This window comes from Ixodes scapularis, unplaced genomic scaffold (genome assembly GCF_016920785.2).
Source record: "Ixodes scapularis isolate PalLabHiFi unplaced genomic scaffold, ASM1692078v2 PGA_scaffold2__306_contigs__length_199485367, whole genome shotgun sequence".
Classification (NCBI taxonomy): Eukaryota; Metazoa; Arthropoda; class Arachnida; order Ixodida; family Ixodidae; genus Ixodes; species Ixodes scapularis.
This window is the reverse complement of record NW_024609857.1, coordinates 2,160,207-2,181,733: the sequence shown is the minus strand read 5'-3', so window position 1 is coordinate 2,181,733 and position 21,527 is coordinate 2,160,207. Positions and strand designations below refer to the sequence as shown.

The following is a 21,527-nucleotide window of genomic DNA, read 5'->3' as shown; positions in this document are numbered from 1 at the left end:
GGCACAATTAATATTGTTTTTATACAACCATGTCTCAGCGGTGACTTCAGGTAGCGCGTCCCTACCTGGTGCATCCTAACTTCGGCAGTAATTCGCGGCGCGTCCGCTTGGAAGTCGGGGGTGGCACCCTTGAAGCGCCTTCCACCGTATCTGTTTCGGACCTGAAATAGCCGATGGACGCCAAAATACCAGTCACGTGCAGTTCCTCGAGTGGCCGGTGCGGGAGAAATGGCGGCATTGCGATCGCTATTAGCTCGGATTTCGAGTACGGATCGGCGCCACTTTTTCAGAGCAGGCTCTATGGAAGTTTCCCAACTGATCTCTTCTAGTAACGTTGGCTTGGCCCAATTGAGTCCACTGACACCGCAGCGGCCGCGGCCATGTTAACGGATATTCGCCCATCTCTGCCCAGAACTCGAATGGTATCGCCGATTCTGGCCGATTTTTATAACGATCGTTAGCCGATATTGGCCCAATATTGGGCCGTGGTGAAAAACGTGAAACTGGGCCATTATTGTGAGCAATATTGCCCCGACGCTGGCCCAGGGTCGGCGTGCTGTCTGGGGCGATTTACAGTAACGGACAGACATGCACCGGGAATTTTTGCGCTACGGAGTCACTAGAGAGTTTTGTAGATTCGTTGCGATAGCTTCGACACCACCGATAACGATACGATACGTGCGCGAAGTTATCGGGGCCATCGGAACGATCTACAAAGTCTATATTGGGGAGTTTTAGTAGACCGTGTTTCCCCTTCCGCTAACCCCCCGCTACGAAGAAACTGCCACTGCGCCTGCGCGCCGATAGCCTTGGCTGTAGAGTTCCGGGTAGCGGAGGGGCTTAGCGGAGCGGGAAACGCGGTCTACTAAAACTCGCTATTATAGAGAGTCTTAGGGAACCGTTTTTGCCCACCCGATAGGGTACGATGGGCCCTCCGGTACGCACTGCTCATGTGCGACCGCAGAAGACTCGCGGATGCGCAGTGCGTACCGTAGGACCCATCGTATCAGATGTGCAAACGCAGTTCCCTAAAACTCCCTTTTAGCGGCCTCCGTCTACGGTTCGGAGAGAAACCCAATATCCCGTTCCCACGGGAAAGTGATTGCCGTCGAATAACATCTGGGGGGTCGGCAAATCAGCTCCCGGACCCTTTCAGGAATTCAGTGCCATCTAGTTGCTGAAGTATCAGTCTCACTTTCCGTATGCTAATGGCGGTTCGTACGTCAAAAGCAGACATACGAAAGTGGCGGTGTTTTTCGCCGTAGCATTTTTCCTTTATTCGTTTTAGTTTCGGCGACGACAAAAACCTACCCCTCTGTATGAGGCGTTTACCCGAGTAAAACTTTTCGTAAAACTCACCGCATCAGCTTCAAGCTCTTCCTTTGTCAGCCACCAAATGCCGCCATTAGCATGGACAGACACTATATACTCGGATAATGATAGAGATAAAAGTTACCAGACCGAATTTCTGAAAATGTCTCGCTCAAACGTCGTTGGATGGAAATCCTGCGCGATGAGGGTGTTATTCCGTGGGGCAATAGTTAGTGCACTGTTAGAACCAAGTTTCGAGGTTACCGACAGCTGAACTTGGGAAACGTATGGGGCGTCGTTCGTAGTTGCGAGCTTTTAGTTGAACTCGCAGCCAATCAGATGGCGGCTTTGGACGATAAGAGCGCCGAACGACCAATGGCGATGCGCGAACAATAGGAGAGACCTCGCCTTAAACTCGTCGTTCCCCACCGATCATTTTTCGTTTGCAACTACTTTTATGCGCAACATGTGGAGCGCCATTTTCTTAGCACTTTTAGGTAGGCTAAACGAATTCCAAGGGGGGAAAAAATACCAGGTTGTCTTTCTTCGTCGCTGTTCAAATAAAAGTTTTAGATACAAAAAATTCAAAAATTAATCCGTCAGTCAATTATTCAATCAGATATTATCCCCGTTTTAACCAGAATATAACCAATTTTACATCTACAAAAAGCAACACGAAAAGTAGGAAGAGTATAAGTGTCAATCTCTTTAAAGTAGAACGTTTCGATAAAATCCCTACTTTCGAAACTAAACATTTGCAAATTATTGAAAAACCGCGTCAGCCGTATACACCACCGATTGTATAAGTAGCGCATGTTTAATGAAGGGGTTAACTGAGTCATATAATTAATAAGTGATATCCTAAAAGCAATTCACTAATCGCGCCGCGGATACCATTTATCACGTGGTCGTTTCTGCTCACATTTAGTCCAAGGAGGGAGAAGTTGAACAGTGATGCATGGCGAACGTGGATTCCTGTCTTTTTCATCACCCTCATTCACAAATCCTTGTTACACTATTCGTCTCTCCTCAATGGCACTAAAGCCTCGGCCACGATACAAAAGACAGTCTGCAGACCGCGGCCTGACTTGCATCACGTTGGTCGCACAAAAACTGCAGACATGTATGAAGATAATAGACCTGAGCATTGAGAAGGATACAGGTAATGTAGGTGCCGCACCTGCTGGCGTCTGCAGCTGTTATTAAGCAATACAAATGGCATCTTGCACGCGCGTTTGTCAACGGCCCATTTTTGGTTCTTTGATACGGGGAAGGCGAGTATCACGCGAACGCTTTGAGACCAAAGATCAATTCGAGTGTCCGTTCTCGCGCAGGCGGTCAAGTTCGGCCTGCTGACCGAGTGCAAATGCCACGGCGTGTCCGGATCGTGCACCATGAAGACGTGCTGGAAGAGCCTGCCGGCCTTCTCCCAGGTGGGCGCCTACCTGGTGCAGCGCTACCAGCGCGCACGACGCGCCGCGCCCTTCTACGGCCGGAGCCGGCCGCACGAGCCCTCGACGCTCCGCCGACGCCCGGCCTACCTGCGGCTGCGCAAGGGCCGCGGGCCCCGCACTCCGGGCGCCGGACGTCCGGCGGCGCACGGTGTGGCGAGGCCCAAGCCGCGGGACCTGGTGTACCTGCACGAGTCGCCCAGCTACTGCGAGCGGGACCCCGGTCGGGGCTCGGCGGGCACCGTGGGCCGACTCTGCAATCGGACTTCGACGGGTTCCGACGGCTGCCGGCTGCTGTGCTGCGGGCGCGGCTACGACACGCACCGGCGGACCCGGGTGTGGCAGTGCCAATGCAAGTTCCACTGGTGCTGCTTCGTGCGGTGTCAGACGTGCAGCGAGCGCACGGAAGAACACACCTGCAAGTGAACGAGGCCGCGCGATGGACAGCCATCGCTCGATGCTATCGGACCATGCAGGCACGTCCTCGTGAGCTCTGGTGACCCGTGCCTCAGGCGACTCCCTACGGTGGAGGTCATTCTTGCTCGCGCGTACACTGCGCGGACTTAGGGATACTGCCTTCGAAGTAGAAACGTTGCAGTCTCTGATGAGTGGCGTTTTGCACGAAGAGATGAACTGTCACGTGGTGTTTCGAACCCACGAATTCCTAGAATGATTGTTGCGAGAGGTCGCCTCTGCTGACATCCTCATGCGTCGGATCGTGGAAACGGCTGGCCGCGACGCCGAATAATTGATTATGGGCCACAGTGTGCGCGACCGCTGGATGCTACTTGCGTATCAAACACCGACGGGTAGACCAGCAGACCGCCACAATAAAGAGCTTCCGGCCGGTGTCATGATCAGTGTTCTTGCGAAGTTGGAAAGTGGTTAAATGCCAGTGGTTTGACGCTTTGCTCCACCTCGATCATATTTGTTTGGGGTTGTGGAGATTGCTATTTCGGCTGCGAATTTATAAGCGTTGATATTTTGTTTACTTTTCAGCCCTGGAATAATGTATTCATTAATTAGTGGATGCGGGAAACTGCGTAATATTATAATGGCTACCACAACATCGAAACGAATGGTGAGTGTGTCCTATTACGACCATGTGAAGTGGCTGTCTCGCCCGACAATTTGGCCTTCGACGAGTTAACCTACCCAAGAGCAGTGTTGTTGAAAGTGTTCACCCCAAAAATAGTAGGGGTTGGTTTGTGGTCTCTGGCAACAGTGTAAACAAGAGCAATCGTAGTTTTCAAACGGGGCCGACGTCGCAGCTTTATGCTGAGCATGAGTCTCTCAGCTGCCTCGTCTCTAGTCTGTAGCAACATACAATCTGCAAAACAAGCTTTTTCTACGCAGAGGGCTCCTATGCCAGAGGCCCGCTTATTGCAATACACCGCGCTGTGGAAGGTGGTAATTTCTAAGCAACCGTGTGTGGTTATAGAAGCACATGTTTCGCGGTGTCCTTCTTTTTAGGTACAAAAAAGTGAATTTTATTAAGCAGCGTATAGGGGGGGGGGGGGGGGGGGGGTACACTTTTTCTCCGAGAATTCGGAAGGAGCTTCTCCTGTATACTGCTTTCTTCTGGGACAGCTGCTGCAGGAATCGTGGTGCTTCGTCCATGGTAAGTGGCTAGAGCGGAAATTCAACATGTCTCTGGTGGTACAGTATATACACCCAGATGAATAAGCCTGTGCCTTTCCTCCTCGAAGATCATCACTATACCCGTTTTCACCACAAGAAAAAAGGAAGTTTTGCTCCGTGTTCCTACGCCGCGCGAAGTAATTCCTACAATATTTGTTTGCCGGAAGCAGAAGCGATACTTTTGGCGTTTGAAACGTGTAGGTCTTGATAAGATAACATACATCTGATCTAAAATGCACCCACATATATCTCCATTCCCAGCATAAAGAGGAAAGTCAGTAATGCTCCGGGAGAAACCGTACTTTTTCTACTACGGTTCTTGAGGTGAAAATGAGTATAGATGATCCACGCAGCGCCACCTAACTCGCGTCCGCGTCGTTACGGGAATTGCAGCGACTCACGAGTGCAACGCTATCGACGCCACGAGGCACGCGTTTGCAATTTTTCGCGTCAACAAATATCTGCTGTGGTAGAGTTCAGTACCGTATTCTTATCGAGCCCGAGCGTGTTCGCAGCTTGGGGCGGGGGTTTGCCAAAGGTGACGTTACGCGCAAGCCTTGTCTTCTAAGTGGTACTAGCTGAAGGCGCACAGAGAGTGGACAGCTCAACTGGACCGCTCAACCAGACAGCCCTTCCAAGTCTGCGCAGAGCGGCGAATCCCCGGCTTCCGGATTCGAAAGAGGGAAAACAGCCTTCGCATGGCCATTTGCCATTCATCAATAGCGTCGCGCGTTTAGTTCGCGAATCTCAGCGTCCCGAGCCGCGCAGTTAGCGGAGGCCAAAGAGCGCTGCTGCCAAACAGCAGGGTCACCGGGAGAGCTTCTTAACGACCGTCAGGCAAGCGAGCTTCGTTTTATGGCGGCCTGGCACGACAGCCTCTGCGGGGCCCCCTGCGGGACCGTGTCCAAGAGGAGCGCAGCGCCGGGCGGCCGCTCCTCACCGGCGCACAATCGGCGTCCAAATTAATAACCGCGGAAGAGGCGCCGTAAATCCCGGCCGGAGTGCCTCCCTGTCGTCGCAGTCGATCCCCGCTTTTCCCTTCCTCGGCCTAGCAGGGGATATTCGCTCCTGCGAGCCAGACCAACACCAGCTAGAAGACAATGCCTTCACATGACGTCATCGTTAGTGGACCCCCCCCCCAAGACACGCCGAAAGTCGACGAGCGACGCCGCAAAGCGGCTGACGCGTCGTCTTAGCGTCGCCGCGTCCTAGCGTCCCGTTCATGTGAGACGCTGCAAGACGGGCTGGCGGCGACGCGTTTCCCCACTAGTGATGATGTTTGATGGGAAAATGCTTAAACCTTGTCTTCTATATACTGTATTTGGCAAACACGAGCTGCCAGAAAAAGAAAAATATAAGCACAAAAAGATGCGGAATCAATGTTTACAGAATTCGCAGTGCGCGACCATATCGCATGCCTCGAAGCGGCGCGAAAACCAGCAGCGTTTGGACGCGGCTGCTTTGACTGGCGGTCGTCCAAACGCACAAGTGCTACCTCTTCTGCCAATGGCGACAGCTTTAGGAGGTACACGCGCCGCTTTGTGAGCGCAGCTCGTCGAGTGTCGGTTGGAAAGCAACGGTGCAACGAAACAATGGGTGGTATTCGTAACATATCTTTGAAAGCGAGGAAGGCAAGGTTTGTGGAAGCGTTTTCCCACCTCAGCACGCGCTCAATTGGAACGGTGAGTGCGATATCTTCCAACTAAATCATCGCGTAAAATACTTCGTGTATCGTTAAAGAAAACGATATATTATTTAACTCGTCTCGATCATTCTGATAAATCCGGGAAGCACAGATTGTGTCCTGCGTGCATTAAGTGTGCGTTAAAATTTCTTGTGCTCGCTTACTGGGAGCTTCGGGTGGTTTCGGATGCGTTGCATAAACGACATATACTCATGTGCTCTCCGGATTAGCAGAATGACCCAGACTGGTCTAAATTTATTTTGAAGTGTAATTTGTGAGAAGCGTGCTTTATTGGGGATTTTCCGTGGGTTCTGCTACATTTACATTTTAAACGATTAATTTAGTGACTGCGCCACCCCACGAGTGTCACTTTTCCACAGCGCACCAGTGCACGGCGAGAAGCGCATGCTACGGAAATGATGATAAAAATCGCCTAGGAGCGGTGCAACGATATTCAGTTGGAATGTTTTTCACTTTACACGAGCTTACTGGCACTAGTGGGGCTCAAGGATACTCGCACGCAAGGCCACTGGCAAAGAAATTCCTTTGTTGCGGTGTAATTTCAAGGACAGAAGCGATCATTTTCATTCAATCTCTCCTTTGTAAAATTTGATGACGTAACGTGAGGATCGCAAAAAAAACAAAAAAAAAGCAAATTGGGTTATGGGGATATTTATACAGCGTGTAGTTGGTCAGCCATTTAAAGTTGCGACGAGTCACTCGCTGTAGATGAGCAATTTAGCCAGTGCAGTACAACCGCTAGCTCGACATGAATTGGGTAGTGGCCCCTGTCCAATCGCTGCAAAGTCGACAATAGCCGAGCCATAACAATGTCTGGAACTCAGCGCGTGTCCTGTGCATTGCCAACCCCAGCCCGTGGCTATGATCAACATTGGCGGCATATAATCGGCTCCAGATCACGTGGCCGCTTGTTCTCGCTGTGAGTTGAGGGGGTGAACGCTGCTCTTTTTTTTTCATTTTTTTTTTCAGGAACTATTGCGTTGGGTGAAAAACCAACGCGTGCTTCATAAGTCATTAACGTCAGCGATCCGTTCTAAGCGGTATTTGCACAAAGTACAAAAATTGTTGCATCGCCCCTTTAAACACCATCGGTGTGCAGTGATGTGATCGGTATGAGTAATTTTGAAGCATCTTTTGGAGTAGCCAAAGTTCCATTTTGGGGCCGCAAAAACTACTTTTGGAGCATAAGCACACATATTATTTTTATTCATACCAGGGTCAAGTGTTATTTCAAGATTTGTGTGTTTATGTATACTTTGCCATTCTGCTTCTGTGCAACCTTTTGATGGCACCAGCAGCATGGCAGGTTTGATTTCCAAACTGGCAGTTTAATTGCGTGTAATTGCGCCTTGTGCGCAATTCACTGCTCACTAGAATTTAATTGCGCACAAGGCGTGGTAGCAAGACGCTTATTGACAAAGGGTAGTACAAATTGATGTGCATGCTTATTTTTGGTACGAAATTAAACGTTCCTTACAAAAAAATGTAACGAGTTTCAATTGAAAGTCATTCAATTGAACAGAAACTCAATTGAAACTCATTGATCCTTTTTGTAAGGGGTACGTAAACCAAATAGTATATTTCACTGAAATAATGCTAAGAAATAATAATTTGGAACATCCTACATTTATGTTTTCTTTAAGTTCTAAATGTAGTGATAAAACTGCATTCATTAGCTTAGATAGAAAACAAAGCTTTTGTCACTTGATTATGGACACCAATTACATTTTATGCTCAGAACTTCATGATCACAACAATCAGCACGCGCGTAACGTCTCGCTTTGTAGGCGTGTTTTCCCCTCAATACACGAAGGCGGTGCGGCGAAGCAAGATTTGCAAAATGGCAACGCCTAAAACCAAGTACCACGTGGACAGAAGGCCTCCGCAGGCGTCATCAAAGTCCGATCGATCGAGGCGTGAGATTGGGCCCGAGTGCTCTGTCGGTGTTCGGCTGGGGCTCGTGTCCAATCAGCGCGTCGAAGGTCGGGCTCGGTCCCAATAGCCGAGTTAGCGCGATTCAACTCTGTCTCTGATGACGTTTCATAGAGGGAGAGGAGACCATGCGGAGGCCTTCTGTCTAGGTGGTGTTCTTAGAACGCGGTTCTTGCGTCACTGCAGTATACCAGTGCGCGGCGGCAAGCGCACTCAACGATGCTAGCTATCCAGCCAGAACAGACGAGCATGAGGAATATTGCCAAAGTTCGAAGCACTTTCAAAGTTTGATGCATGACCAAATGGAATAGCATGTTATTTGAAGCGATAATCGAAAGTTTTGGAATTTCGCACAAGTCTACCCTAACGATCCGGTCGTGTAGCGTGCCTCATTTGTTACATTCCAGTATTAATGAAGTGAAAATAAGTTGCGGCGCAATGTTGGCGCAAATTCCGTAAAACTTGGGAAAATGTAGCAGGCCATAGGAAAGGGACAGAGCGTTGGTGCAGTTTGGCGCAGCATTGGGCGTGGTCAAATCCGCGACACGAGTTGTATCTGAGCGGCTGCTCCGTGGCCTGTCAGAAAACAAGATGGTGGAGATAGCTTGCGCAGGGAGGCTTTTATCAACGCATACATTTTTTTCTTACTGGTGTCGCCGTATTAAGAAAAAGAAAACGTGCAAAAAAACACAGCCCTTTCAGCGTTTTTAGAAAATGGAAGCTGCCGCAAAGTTGGACAGTTGCCAAGTGGATTTCGCCACGCTGTACAGGTACGTAGAAACATCATTTCAAGGTGACGCTTCCGCGTCGTAGCACTCCTCTCGTTCCAGCTGCGTCGCTCACAGTGCCGGAAGTACTTTTGCCCTAGCTTGGCGCACAGCTGTCGAGTTATGAGGCACGTCAGTAGACATGGCTGGGGCGTCTTTAATGAAAACGTTTCATGTTTTTGGCCTAACTTGGTGCCCGAGTTTTTCCTTCCGCACGTCAAATGTAACAAGCCAAAAAAAAAAAAAAAAATCGCCGAGCAGCAAATCGATTCACCTGGGAACCCGGCCGCTCCTAAGCGACCGAGGCGCTACTCGAACGGCTGGCCTGTTACGTTAATAACTCGGGGGTACGTTTTCGAAGCGAGAGCACTATATGTTTAAACTTCGCAGTGGCACGGCCTCTCGATTCCGGCTCCAAACGAAATTTGACGTTCGTGTTTATGCAGCGTAAGGTCAGTCTGCTTTCGGGGTGCGGCGATACTGGTTTACGCTGTACATGAGAAATTTAGCCAGGGTAGTAAGACTACTAGCCTGGGTTCTTTTTAGGCGACTTTTTAATGCGAGAGCATTAACTGGTCCCATGGAGCGCAGCCAGAAGTTTGTAACCACGAAAAACGGCTCCTAAATTCCCTCCCTCAACGAAACTGCAGTTAAAATGGCTGCGACGCGTCATAGTTCCAAGGAACGCCACCCCACAGAGAAGCCTTCTTCCTGGCGCTGCGGCCCGAGCGCCATTAAAAGGGAGGTGGCGAGCGAGCGGCCACCGCAGTGGCCGGCCAGCCGACCGCGCCCAGAGGCCGGCCGGCGGCTGGCTTCTGCGAAGGACAGAAGGCGAGCTGCTTGTAGGAATGTGCTGCGTGTACGAATGCTTTCGCATTCCTACACGTAAGCGGTCTTAACTGCGTTCCTGTAAGTTTTGATAGTCTTCAATTCGGCTGGAAATTGGCAGACCGCATCAATAATCCTTTCTAAACTGATAGCCAAATTATTTTATAAAACTAAAATGTTCCCCTGAGGTTCTAGAATTTTTGAGTCACGCCGGCTGCGAGGGTTCCAGGAGGCGACTCTCTACTGGCAACAATGAAAAATCTCTACTTTTCCCTACCTGCGTACGTCACCGGCGGGCAGGCGGACCAGTGCCGGGCAGCCGCAAAGTGGCTTTCCGGGTGCCAGCGATCGAGATTATAGTAAAGGGACACTGGCAGGGTATTTAAGCTCGCCGAGGTTTTTAGTTGTACGTGACATAGGAGAGACCAACTACCCAGAACAGAATTTGCGGCTCGAAATTCGGTTTCTTTCCGGCCAAAAACCGCCGATCGAGAACGGCCGGTTCGAGTCGCGCTCACTCTTTTTTCCATGTTCACGGGCCGTTTTCTAAGGTTTAGACACAACCACCAAATTTAATCGAGCTTGTGAGTCATTGAAGGCATACACTTAATATTTAAAATAGAAAAAAAAAATATGAACCCCATTTTTGTGGCTTCTAAAAAGCTGCAAATACGTTGACTGAAAAAAAAAAAAAAAGAAGTTGCACAGAGAACCGGAAGCGTTCTGTGCGTTCACTGCGTATTTCTCAACATGGCGTCGTTTCGCGTATCGTGGGACTCGCGGTGACGGCAATGGCAGCGGACGACGGGCGTTGAACCTACTTCAGAACTGTCGTTCGCGGTACCGGCGAATTCTGTCTCCCCTTGACAGAGAAATTTTAGACCTATCAAAAGAATTGGTATTCATCCTGGACGACACGCCCGACCACCAAGCCGATTTGCACGAAGACGTCACCCCCCTCTCGTGGCTGAAGACATCGCTCGCGCAAACGTCAAGCATGAAGTGAGTACTTCGAGTTGAATATGCCCGCGTACGTTTTCTTTACCAGGTGCGAATGTGGCCAACGCGTGGTGCTGCCCGAGTTAAACCCGGGAGTGATTTTCCTGGAGAAAAATCGGCAGCAAACTTTCCAGCCTACAGTTGACCGGCTGCATTATTACTAACGAAGCAGATTCCCCAGTAGTTCGGTAGAAAGACGTCCGCTTCACACGCGGCCAAACCAAGTTCGATCCCACGTTTTTCTTTTTCCCCCAGGATCGTGTCCACCACAAAGAAATGTCAACACAAAACTCTGGGCAGCTACCGCCATCTATGAGCGACGGCGGCAACCAAACAATCGGCTTGCCGGCCTTGCTCATAGATGGCGACAACCTTTCCGACCTTTCCACTCTGATTTTCACCAGAGTGGAAATGTTGAATTTCTCTAGGCGTCGTCCTAGATGTCATCCTCGAGGTCACCCTAGAATTTGTCCTTGAGGTCGTCCTAAACGTCGCCCTTGAGGTTGTCTTCGAGGTCGTCCTAGAAGTCATTCTTGAGGTTGTCCTTCGAGGTCGTCCTAGACGTCTTCAAAATCGTCCTTGAGGTCGTCCTAGACGTTGTCCCTGCGGTCGTCCTAGGCGTCGTCCTTGAGGTCGCTTAGATGTCGTCCCTCAGGTCGTCCTCTAGGGGTCAACCCCGAGGTCGTCTTAGAAGTCGCCCTAGACATCGTCCTTGAGGTCGTCCTAGACGTTGTTCTGAGGCATCGTCCTTGAGGTCGTCCAAGAAGTCGTCTTTGAGGTCGTCCAAGAAGTCGTCTTTGAGGTCGTCCAAGAAGTCGTCCTTGAGGTCGCCTAGATGTCGTTCCTCAGGTCGTCCTCTAGGGGTCGACCCCGAGGTCGTCTTAGAAGTCGCCCTAGACATCGTCCTTGAGGTCGTCCTAGACGTTGTTCTGAGGCATCGTCCTTGAGGTCGTCCAAGAAGTCGTCTTTGAGGTCGTCCAAGAAGTCGTCTTTGAGGTCGTCCAAGAAGTCGTCCTTGAGGTCGCCTGGATGTCGTTCCTCAGGTCGTCCTCTAGGGGTCGACCCCGAGGTCGTCTTAGAAGTCGCCCTAGACATCGTCCTTGAGGTCGTTCTAGACGTTGTTCTGAGGCATCGTCCTTGAGGTCGTCCAAGAAGTCGTCTTTGAGGTCGTCCAAGAAGTCGTCCTTGAGGTCGCCTAGATGTCGTTCCTCAGGTCGTCCTCTAGGGGTCGACCCCGAGGTCGTCTTAGAAGTCGCCCTAGACATCGTCCTTGAGGTCGTCCTAGACGTTGTTCTGAGGCATCGTCCTTGAGGTCGTCCAAGAAGTCGTCTTTGAGGTCGTCCAAGAAGTCGTCTTTGAGGTCGTCCAAGAAGTCGTCCTTGAGGTCGCCTAGATGTCGTTCCTCAGGTCGTCCTCTAGGGGTCGACCCCGAGGTCGTCTTAGAAGTCGCCCTAGACATCGTCCTTGAGGTCGTCCTAGACGTTGTTCTGAGGCATCGTCCTTGAGGTCGTCCAAGAAGTCGTCTTTGAGGTCGTCCAAGAAGTCGTCTTTGAGGTCGTCCAAGAAGTCGTCCTTGAGGTCGCCTAGATGTCGTTCCTCAGGTCGTCCTCTAGGGGTCGACCCCGAGGTCGTCTTAGAAGTCGCCCTAGACATCGTCCTTGAGGTCGTCCTAGACGTTGTTCTGAGGCATCGTCCTTGAGGTCGTCCAAGAAGTCGTCTTTGAGGTCGTCCAAGAAGTCGTCCTTGAGGTCGCCTAGATGTCGTTCCTCAGGTCGTCCTCTAGGGGTCGACCCCGAGGTCGTCTTAGAAGTCGCCCTAGACATCGTCCTTGAGGTCGTCCTAGACGTTGTTCTGAGGCATCGTCCTTGAGGTCGTCCAAGAAGTCGTCTTTGAGGTCGTCCAAGAAGTCGTCCTTGAGGTCGCCTAGATGTCGTTCCTCAGGTCGTCCTCTAGGGGTCGACCCCGAGGTCGTCTTAGAAGTCGCCCTAGACATCGTCCCTGAGGTCGTCCTAGACGTTGTTCTGAGGCATCGTCCTTGAGGTCGTCCAAGAAGTCGTCTTTGAGGTCGTCCAAGAAGTCGTCCTTGAGGTTGCCTAGATGTCGTTCCTCAGGTCGTCCTCTAGGGGTCGACCCCGAGGTCGTCTTAGAAGTCGCCCTAGACATCGTCCTTGAGGTCGTCCTAGACGTTGTTCTGAGGCATCGTCCTTGAGGTCGTCCAAGAAGTCGTCTTTGAGGTCGTCCAAGAAGTCGTCCTTGAGGTCGCCTAGATGTCGTTCCTCAGGTCGTCCTCTAGGGGTCGACCCCGAGGTCGTCTTAGAAGTCGCCCTAGACATCGTCCTTGAGGTCGTCCTAGACGTTGTTCTGAGGCATCGTCCTTGAGGTCGTCCAAGAAGTCGTCTTTGAGGTCGTCCAAGAAGTCGTCCTTGAGGTCGCCTAGATGTCGTTCCTCAGGTCGTCCTCTAGGAGTCAACCCCGAGGTCGTCTTAGAAGTCGCCCTAGACATCGTCCTTGAGGTCGTCCTAGACGTTGTTCTGAGGCATCGTCCTTGAGGTCGTTCAAGAAGTCGTCTTTGAGGTCGTCCAAAAAGTCGTCTTTGAGGTCGTCCAAGAAGTCGTCCTTGAGGTCGCCTAGATGTCGTTCCTCAGGTCGTCCTCTAGGGGTCGACCCTGAGGTCGTCTTAGAAGTCGCCCTAGACATCGTCCTTGAGGTCGTCCTAGATGTTGTTCTGAGGCATCGTCCTTGAGGTCGTCCAAGAAGTCGTCTTTGAGGTCGTCCAAGAAGTCCTCCTTGAGGTCGCCTAGATGTCGTTCCTCAGGTCGTCCTCTAGGGGTCGACCCCGAGGTCGTCTTAGAAGTCGCCCTAGACATCGTCCTTGAGGTCGTCCTAGACGTTGTTCTGAGGCATCGTCCTTGAGGTCGTCCAAGAAGTCGTCTTTGAGGTCGTCCAAGAAGTCGTCCTTGAGGTCGTCCAAGAAGTCGTCCTTGAGGTCGCCTAGATGTCGTTCCTCAGGTCGTCCTCTAGGGGTCGACCCCGAGGTCGTCTTAGAAGTCGCCCTAGACATCGTCCTTGAGGTCGTCCTAGACGTTGTTCTGAGGCATCGTCCTTGAGGTCGTCCAAGAAGTCGTCTTTGAGGTCGTCCAAGAAGTCGTCCTTGAGGTCGCCTAGATGTCGTTCCTCAGGTCGTCCTCTAGGGGTCGACCCCGAGGTCGTCTTAGAAGCCCCAGACATCGTCCTTGAGGTCGTCCTAGACGTTGTTCTGAGGCATCGTCCTTGAGGTCGTCCAAGAAGTCGTCTTTGAGGTCGTCCAAGAAGTCGTCCTTGAGGTCGCCTAGATGTCGTTCCTCAGGTCGTCCTCTAGGGGTCAACCCCGAGGTCGTCTTAGAAGTCGCCCTAGACATCGTCCTTGGGGTCGTCCTAGACGTTGTTCTGAGGCATCGTCCTTGAGGTCGTCCAAGAAGTCGTCTTTGAGGTCGTCCAAGAAGTCGTCCTTGAGGTCGCCTAGATGTCGTTCCTCAGGTCGTCCTCTAGGGGTCGACCCCGAGGTCGTCTTAGAAGTCGCCCTAGACATCGTCCTTGAGGTCGTCCTAGACGTTGTTCTGAGGCATCGTCCTTGAGGTCGTCCAAGTCGTCTTTGAGGTCGTCCAAGAAGTCGTCCTTGAGGTCGCCTAGATGTCGTTCCTCAGGTCGTCCTCTAGGGGTCAACCCCGAGGTCGTCTTAGAAGTCGCCCTAGACATCGTCCTTGAGGTCGTCCTAGACGTTGTTCTGAGGCATCGTCCTTGAGGTCGTCCAAGAAGTCGTCTTTGAGGTCGTCCAAGAAGTCGTCTTTGAGGTCGTCCAAGAAGTCGTCCTTGAGGTCGTCTGACCGTAGTACAGCTTCGCCGGTTTTCCTTCTCCACCAGAGTGGAAGGGCTGAAAGTTTTTTTTTTCAACATTTTCTGATATTTAAATTCTTTTTGTTACAATTATCACTGAAAAAAAAAATGTTGTGGACGAAACGTCGCTGAACTAAATGGAATGGGATTTTCTTTTTGACACCTGCCAACTCAACGTAATCACTTCCCACAAAATGCAAGGAACATGTAAACCGGGTGGCGTCCGCTTTCCGAGCTGCCCGTAAATGTTCTGCAGAAATTGAACTCAGCCATTGGTCCCGATCCTCTTGATCTTTCGGAAACATGTGCAGACTCTGCCGCACAATGCCGTTTTTTTTTTCGGACGCAGGACATGTGAGGCAGCTTTTCACGCAACACCTTAGGGGTATTCTTATCGGAGCCGATCACGGAAATTCATCTCGGGCACTCACTACTCATCCCCAACTCTTGAATGTACGAAACAATTCATCTTGAAGCACAGAACAGCGAGCGGAGCAAACATAACTGCAAAGGAATCGCACTCGAAACTGTTCGTAGCCATACATCTCGTCTGCTGCGCGCAAAAAAAAAAAAGAAAAAAAAAGAAAAAAAAATAATAATAATTATTATTATTTTGGAGAAAAAAAAGAGCGCGCGGTCGGGTGTAGTTACCCGACTTCCGTCACTCACTTTATCCTCTCCACACTTCCAACCTCCGTGCGCAGGTTTGGGTTTCAGTTTCAAGCAGTTGCGTTTTTTTGCTTTATTAAAAATATACATGACTCTGTTGCAAAACATTAATTGGGTAGTCTTCCGACAACATAATAAATCGCCTAAAAAAAATTGGGGAGTGTCAGTGTCCCTTTAAGGCGAAAAGCCTTATGCGTCCCATTACGCGAAAAGACGAGGGTGGACCCCTTCCCCTGAGTGACCGAGGGGCTCTCCGGGTCCGGAAAAAGTTCCATATATTCAACTTTGGACGCGCAAAACGTCACGTTCACGTGGCCGCTGACGTCACTCCTACCTCCCGGATTTCTCTGGAAACCGTTTTCAATCGTTTTGCGGGTTGGTTGGAACCGCCCTGGGGCGGGACTCCGAGTTCCCGAAATGTAGACCTTACACTGAAGTCTGACAAGCTTCTTGAACCTTCTGACATTGCAAATGCCACTAAGATATATTGCATTCTTTCTTTATAACGCAAGCACTGTTTCAAAGCGGTCGCGTACATGCAGACGGCATAACCAACGACCAGGGCGCGTGCGTTTCCGAGAGACCCGGGAGACGCACGACCGCGCATACGCAGTAAACCGCCGCGTGATGTCTCCAGCAAGAGTGGTCGCTTCTCCGGCAAAACTTGAAGTAAAAAATCTGAGACAGATGCGATACTTTTAGCATATAGGGAGTATTCACTGGCGGCCATAGCTGTGTGCGCGGAGGTCGAGCGTGCTTCCGCAGTCCCTTGGCAACATGCATTCCACACCATCAAGACTGTCGGTCTTAGCAGCCTATTAATGTGAGCTCGTTCTGAGCATGCGCTTTAAAGGGATGCTGAACCGAAATCTGGATTCCACAAAACACGGCGGCAAAAGCGTGCAACGGGATCAAACACCAAAACATCACTCATACAGCGATATCTTGAACGGATGCCCGTGTTTAAAAAAAAAGAAAAAAAAAAGCGCATTTGTCAGATATGTTCACGTCTTGTTTCTCCTAGGGTGCCTACATGCAGTTTCTCCGAGAGGGAACGGCCTCGCGTCTTCTCCGCCTCGCCGCCTTGAGGGGGCGAAGCGAAGAGAGGAAACGAGATATCTTGACGTCACGCGCCTCGTCGGCCTCGTTCAATCTCGACCTTTTTTTCCAAATACGGCCGTCCATTCGAGATATCGCCTTACGAGTAGGGTTGCAGGGATTGTAGCGTTCCACCTACAGCTGCTGCATTGTTTTCTGAAATCCAAATTTCGGTTCACCATCCCTTTAAACGGCGCCCTCAAATATTTGTTTCGTTATTTTTTCGGCACTAAATTTTAAAATTAAGGATCAAACTATAATTCCAACTTAACAATCACAACTAAAGAAGGTTGACAGACAAGAGTGAGCTAACTTTTCTGGGCTGATCAAGCTAACCGACCGACATACTCTCTCACACAAGTTGTTACTCTGTGCACGCCGCTGCGAAGCGGTGAAGCTTGACACAGGAAATTGGGAATTTAAAGACACTATCCGTAAACTTCGAATATTCAAATGTAAATGTTTGAATCGTGCTCTAAATTAAATCGAAAAGGAAACATTATCCTGAATTATTCAATTTCGAAAATTGCATAACCCTACATTTCATTTCCAAACACTGTACCGTGCTGACAAAATGAAGGGAACTTGTTTTAAATATCATACATACATACAATAGCGCCAGAGGACAAGAATATGAAAGTGAGAATAGGATATTTAACCAACTAGCACAGCAATTGACTTTAATTTGTTTTAAATAATCTAAAAATATGGGTCAAGTGAGGTATGACAGCCCAAAGGCTTGATGGTTATTTGTAGTATGAAAACAACTTAAAAATGGTCACATTAATCAAAAGGCACCAGTGAAATGAATTCCTAAGAGATGAAATAAAAGAGGTTGCCATGGTCCTCTTGACTCAAGAAGTAACATAACACAAAATTATTGTCTTTCCTCGTCCTCAGTTGTTCAACAAAAATATCCAATGTGGCACACTTTTTTCTTTTTCTCTTTATATCTTCTGGCTTTTCTTTGCAGCTTTTGACTAAGGCAGGTTCTACCTTACATATTTTCACAAAACAAACATACTACCCGCTTCTTTAGAAAAAATTTAACTGCTGCAGTGTCCAAGACCGATTTTTCCAATTTATTTAGATCCACCAACTCGCAGTGCATTCACTGAGTGGAATGCCTCGTTTACTACCTCAGACAATATGCACATTTAGACCTCTTACTCAGTGAAACTTACATAGGCTTTGAGCAACCAGCCAGAAATGAAATTTATAAAAGAACTGGTGCCCAGGTCGCACCAAAATCTGGAACAAAACCAATTTCGTACTTGTGCTTCCCGTAACCGCAACCAAAAAACTATCTTCTTTTTTTTTTTTTCAGTCGGAGTTTTTGTTTTTGTGGGGCATTTCGAATTTCTGAAAAACAACAGTTGACCACCCAACCCAAGCACCGCGGCAGAAAGGTTGCAAACAAACGGCGTGAAAACGAACAAGTTCTGCGCAAACTGCGTTGTTTCCAAATGGGCAAGAGGTGCAAAGGGCGTTTATTGGGAGACCTCGACGCAGTCATTCGGGGCGGCCGGGAGACATCCCTTCTCTGGTCAGCGAAAGCAGATCGAGGCTGATGCCGAGCTCCTGCAATTGAGGGGCGTCCGTGACCATTCCCTTGTTAACCAAGCCCGCAACAACTTCCTGGTTCTTGGGGTTGTTCTCCAGCAGGTTCCTGATGGCCAGAACTACCCACTGAATGATGTCTGGACCAGAGGCAGTCAGGGCCAACAGGCACACACGTTTTGAGAAGACTGCATCAATATTAAACATCCGACAGGCACTTGCAAAGGACTCACTCAAAACACTTAAGCTACGGTTACACTCCTAGTACATCATACAAAAGACGGTATGCAGACATGTCCGAAGCACACATGTGTGAAGCTTCGATCATGTTTGAAACACGTCTGCAAATAATTCTGTAATCGTGTCCGCAGTAAACACCGTGTCCTTTGTACGATGCATGAGCAGTGTGACTCCAGCTGCAGAAGTACCGTGAGCAGGAATCGATAGGATAAAAAAGGCGCACCGAGGAAAGGGAAAGAAAATGAGCCTGCACACCAGTGAAATTGGACGTTCTCTTTTCAGGTCCTACAAGGCGTGTTCAATGGCCACCAGATTGCATGCACACCATGGGAACAGGGATCGAGCGGCAGAAAATTAGGACATCAAGTAAAGCGCAAGGTGCGTAGACGGAGTGTTAAAAACACGGACAGATCACTGGGGCACTTGGTGCAGATTGGCTACGATGAAAAAGGACACAAACTTTCACGTCTGCGTGGAATTCACCTCCATCTTTCGATCATTCGCATTAATCCCTTTCTTTTCAATTCACTCGAAATAAGAAATAGAGGAAGGAGGTACAAAATTTCAAGATCCACAGGAAATGCCAATATAAAACGAGTCTGCCTAAAACGCAGAGAAACATTAAGGATACATGGATTCTTGGCATCCAAATTGCAGACATCCAGCAGTAAAGCAATTCCTTCGACCTGCCTGACCTGCAAGCAGAAGAAATGGATGACTTTGAAAAGGTATTTTCTTCTTGCCCTTGTCACGATTGCATGGGACAACAAACGCCCTGCTAAAATCATTAAGAACTTGTCTAAAGCAAAGGACAAAGATGCATTAATTGATTCTATAATTAGCATCAAACTATTTTAGAGTCTATCACAAAGCAAATTTCAGCCAAACTGCATGATGAGCTGAGCACCAGAACAGACGCCCAAGCATTGACTCTCTATAGAGAGGCTATCTTCTGGTACAACTCCGTTATTAACCCCTTGACAGTCAAGTTTTTTTTCCTTCCAAAAGATGTTTCCCAGTGGTTGGGTTTTGTTTCCAAAGGAATAGTATAAAGGGTCAATGTGCATGTTTTTTCCCAGTTATCTAGCGGGAACATGTACAGTGTTTGCAAGCTGTTCAGGTATAAAAACCTCAAACCAAAATATTGAAGGTGAAATGTTGCCACCTTTATCGATTCGGTTTCGTTTTAGCGCATAAACTTCAGCAACATTCCGGCGGTTTCAGATTCTGAACCGGAGGCACTTTGCAGAGCTGCTTCATTAGATGGTAAGCTCTCATTCCCTGAGTTCAATCCTGAGAAGCATTAGAAGTCTGAATCGGGAGAGCCGGCACTGCAACTGCCACTACTGCTGGGGCAGTCGACACGCGAAGCGACCATATGATGCGTATCATATATGCAGAACATCTAATTTCAAAAATAAAAATACCCCCAGCAAAGAGAAGCAATGTGCAGATGCATCGTTTATAGTTCCCCATAGACATAACAAATAGCTAGACCTCTTGTAGTGCACGCCGTTTCGCATGTACATGTTCGGCGGCGACAGTCAAAGGGTGTGTAAAGTGTGGTGAGCTATACCTTTCCAAGTACAGCACAACTTTTGACCGTTGCAGCGTCATATGGTGTCACCCACACTTATCTACACAAGTTAAAGCAGATTTCATATATCTTGTCTAAATGCCAAGAGGATTACAGCACTCACTTTCGCATCAAAGAGCCATAGCAAAGACACTCCTTGAAGAGTGTTATGAATTCCACTTTTTTTGCAGTGAATCATGGCACTACGTCTGTTATTTGGAGTTTTATGAAAACATCCATGTTTCAAATAATAAAGCATTTTTCTTTGTTTCTAAAAATCAAGTATTGTACTAGATCAAGCAGCATATAAATTACTATGCACAGAACTTTCCTCTTTCATTGAGGTGTCCACCAGTATACGTAAACTAGAATATGGCTGTTAACTGAACATAGCGTGCATTTTCGACAGCTATATCACACGCCTGCCATTCCAAATATACAATCCAGGATATATAAAAAAAAGTCTATTCAAAACTCCATACTCTTTTTGATGGGGTTTTGCAGCTTGCTTTAGATGGGACTATTAAAAATGACTCGCACTGATGCGAAGTCGCCAGAAAAGGTGCAAAAGCTGCAAAGGAGTATTCCGAAAAGATGAATAACGGGATCCATTCTGCTAAAAGGCTTAAAAGAATTTCTGAAGTTTACTTCTATGGTTGTAATGTGTAGCGGACCGTACCGGCCAAGCTCCGAGCCAGGCAGATGACCCTTTGCCCCATGAATCTTAATTCAAGAAAAAATAAATTGTATTTTACTCGAACCTAAAAGAACCAGTTCTTGGGGAATGCCAGAAACTGGCAACCAAACTTGTTAAAAATTTGAATCCCCCAAAATTTTGGGTAGAAGTGGATTTAAGAGTCATTGTGGCTCCTGTATCCGAAGATGACCTTACTAATTTTTCACTTACAGTCCCTGCACTCGTGAAACATTAGGCACTGTTCTTAACATTTTCTTGCACACTGTAAACCACATTATATCTGTTTCACCTTTTTACAATAATTCTTTTAGTCTAAAATTGGCAGATATGATATCATTTGAGGCAGTAAATATTAATGCAAATGTTTTCCTCTTATTTTGTCTACTTTAGAGCATACGTCGACCACACCCACCAGGTCCTGGTTGGCCCTGGAGTGGTGGCTCATGTTGCCAACCAGACGGACGAGCTCCTTCTTGAAGTTCCTGCGCGGGTCCACGTCCGAGTCGGCTTCCTCGGCCTTCACAAGGTCGTCCAGCTTGGGGGCGGGCGTGAACGCATTGTTGCCGGACTTGCCCAACAAGTGTACAACCTTGAGAACACCTGCACCCAGGAAGAGGAAGTTGGAACTTGGGAGCTGGAGCCTCCAAAGTACCAAGCAGATGCATAGTATATGAGTTTCTGAATGAACTCCATTTAGAGAAACTCAGTAGAATTTGATGCCACGTTTTTTTCTTATTTAAAATCATCAAATAGGAGGCTCTTATAGCAATGGTGACAATGGTAATGTCTTTTCTCTTGAAACCCCACTCCATGCCAGGTGATTGAATACCATTTCACAGTGTAGATTATTTTGTGTGTTGGTTGCCATGTTGAAATATGACGTTGCTGGGTTGGGCAACAAATACTAAAGTAAATAGGTTAAGCATAACTACAATAAAAATCTATAGCCAAGAGAAAAGTAGAAGTATTGGCACAAAGCTTTCGTGAATTCTTCCACCTTCCAGTCGGCAAAAAGAGATTTGCTATTTTGGCCTAACTCAGCTACGCCAAAATTAACACAGCAACCGTCACGAAAAAACAAAATGATGCCAAAATCGCTGCCGTCACTATGCCGAATCTCGCTGAAATGCTTTAGTGTTTAGTGCAGGGGTTCCACCTCGGCGGAGGAAGAGAATTCCAA

General features: G+C 48.6%; 2 protein-coding genes across 3 annotated transcripts in view; one reads left to right on the top strand and one right to left on the bottom strand.

The window, feature by feature from the left end:
• Positions 1-3,616, top strand: part of LOC115311524 (protein Wnt-7b) — a 141,928-nt gene extending 138,312 nt beyond the window's left edge. For both annotated transcript variants that reach the window (XM_040221690.3, XM_040221689.2), the window contains exon 4: positions 2,646-3,616. In XM_040221690.3, coding sequence (XP_040077624.1) covers positions 2,646-3,188 — 543 coding nt within the window. In that variant the 3' untranslated portion in view covers positions 3,189-3,616. The remainder of the gene's footprint in view (positions 1-2,645) is intronic.
• A 14,114-nt stretch (positions 3,617-17,730) lies between these two features.
• The window catches only part of LOC8040903 (ataxin-10), a 30,188-nt gene continuing 26,391 nt past the window's right edge, over positions 17,731-21,527 (bottom strand). The window contains exons 9-11 of the mRNA XM_029991506.3: positions 20,760-20,947; positions 18,706-18,769; positions 17,731-17,974 (exon numbers count right to left, since the gene is read on the bottom strand). Coding sequence (XP_029847366.3) covers positions 17,787-17,974; positions 18,706-18,769; positions 20,760-20,947 — 440 coding nt within the window. The 3' untranslated portion in view covers positions 17,731-17,786. The remainder of the gene's footprint in view (positions 17,975-18,705; positions 18,770-20,759; positions 20,948-21,527) is intronic.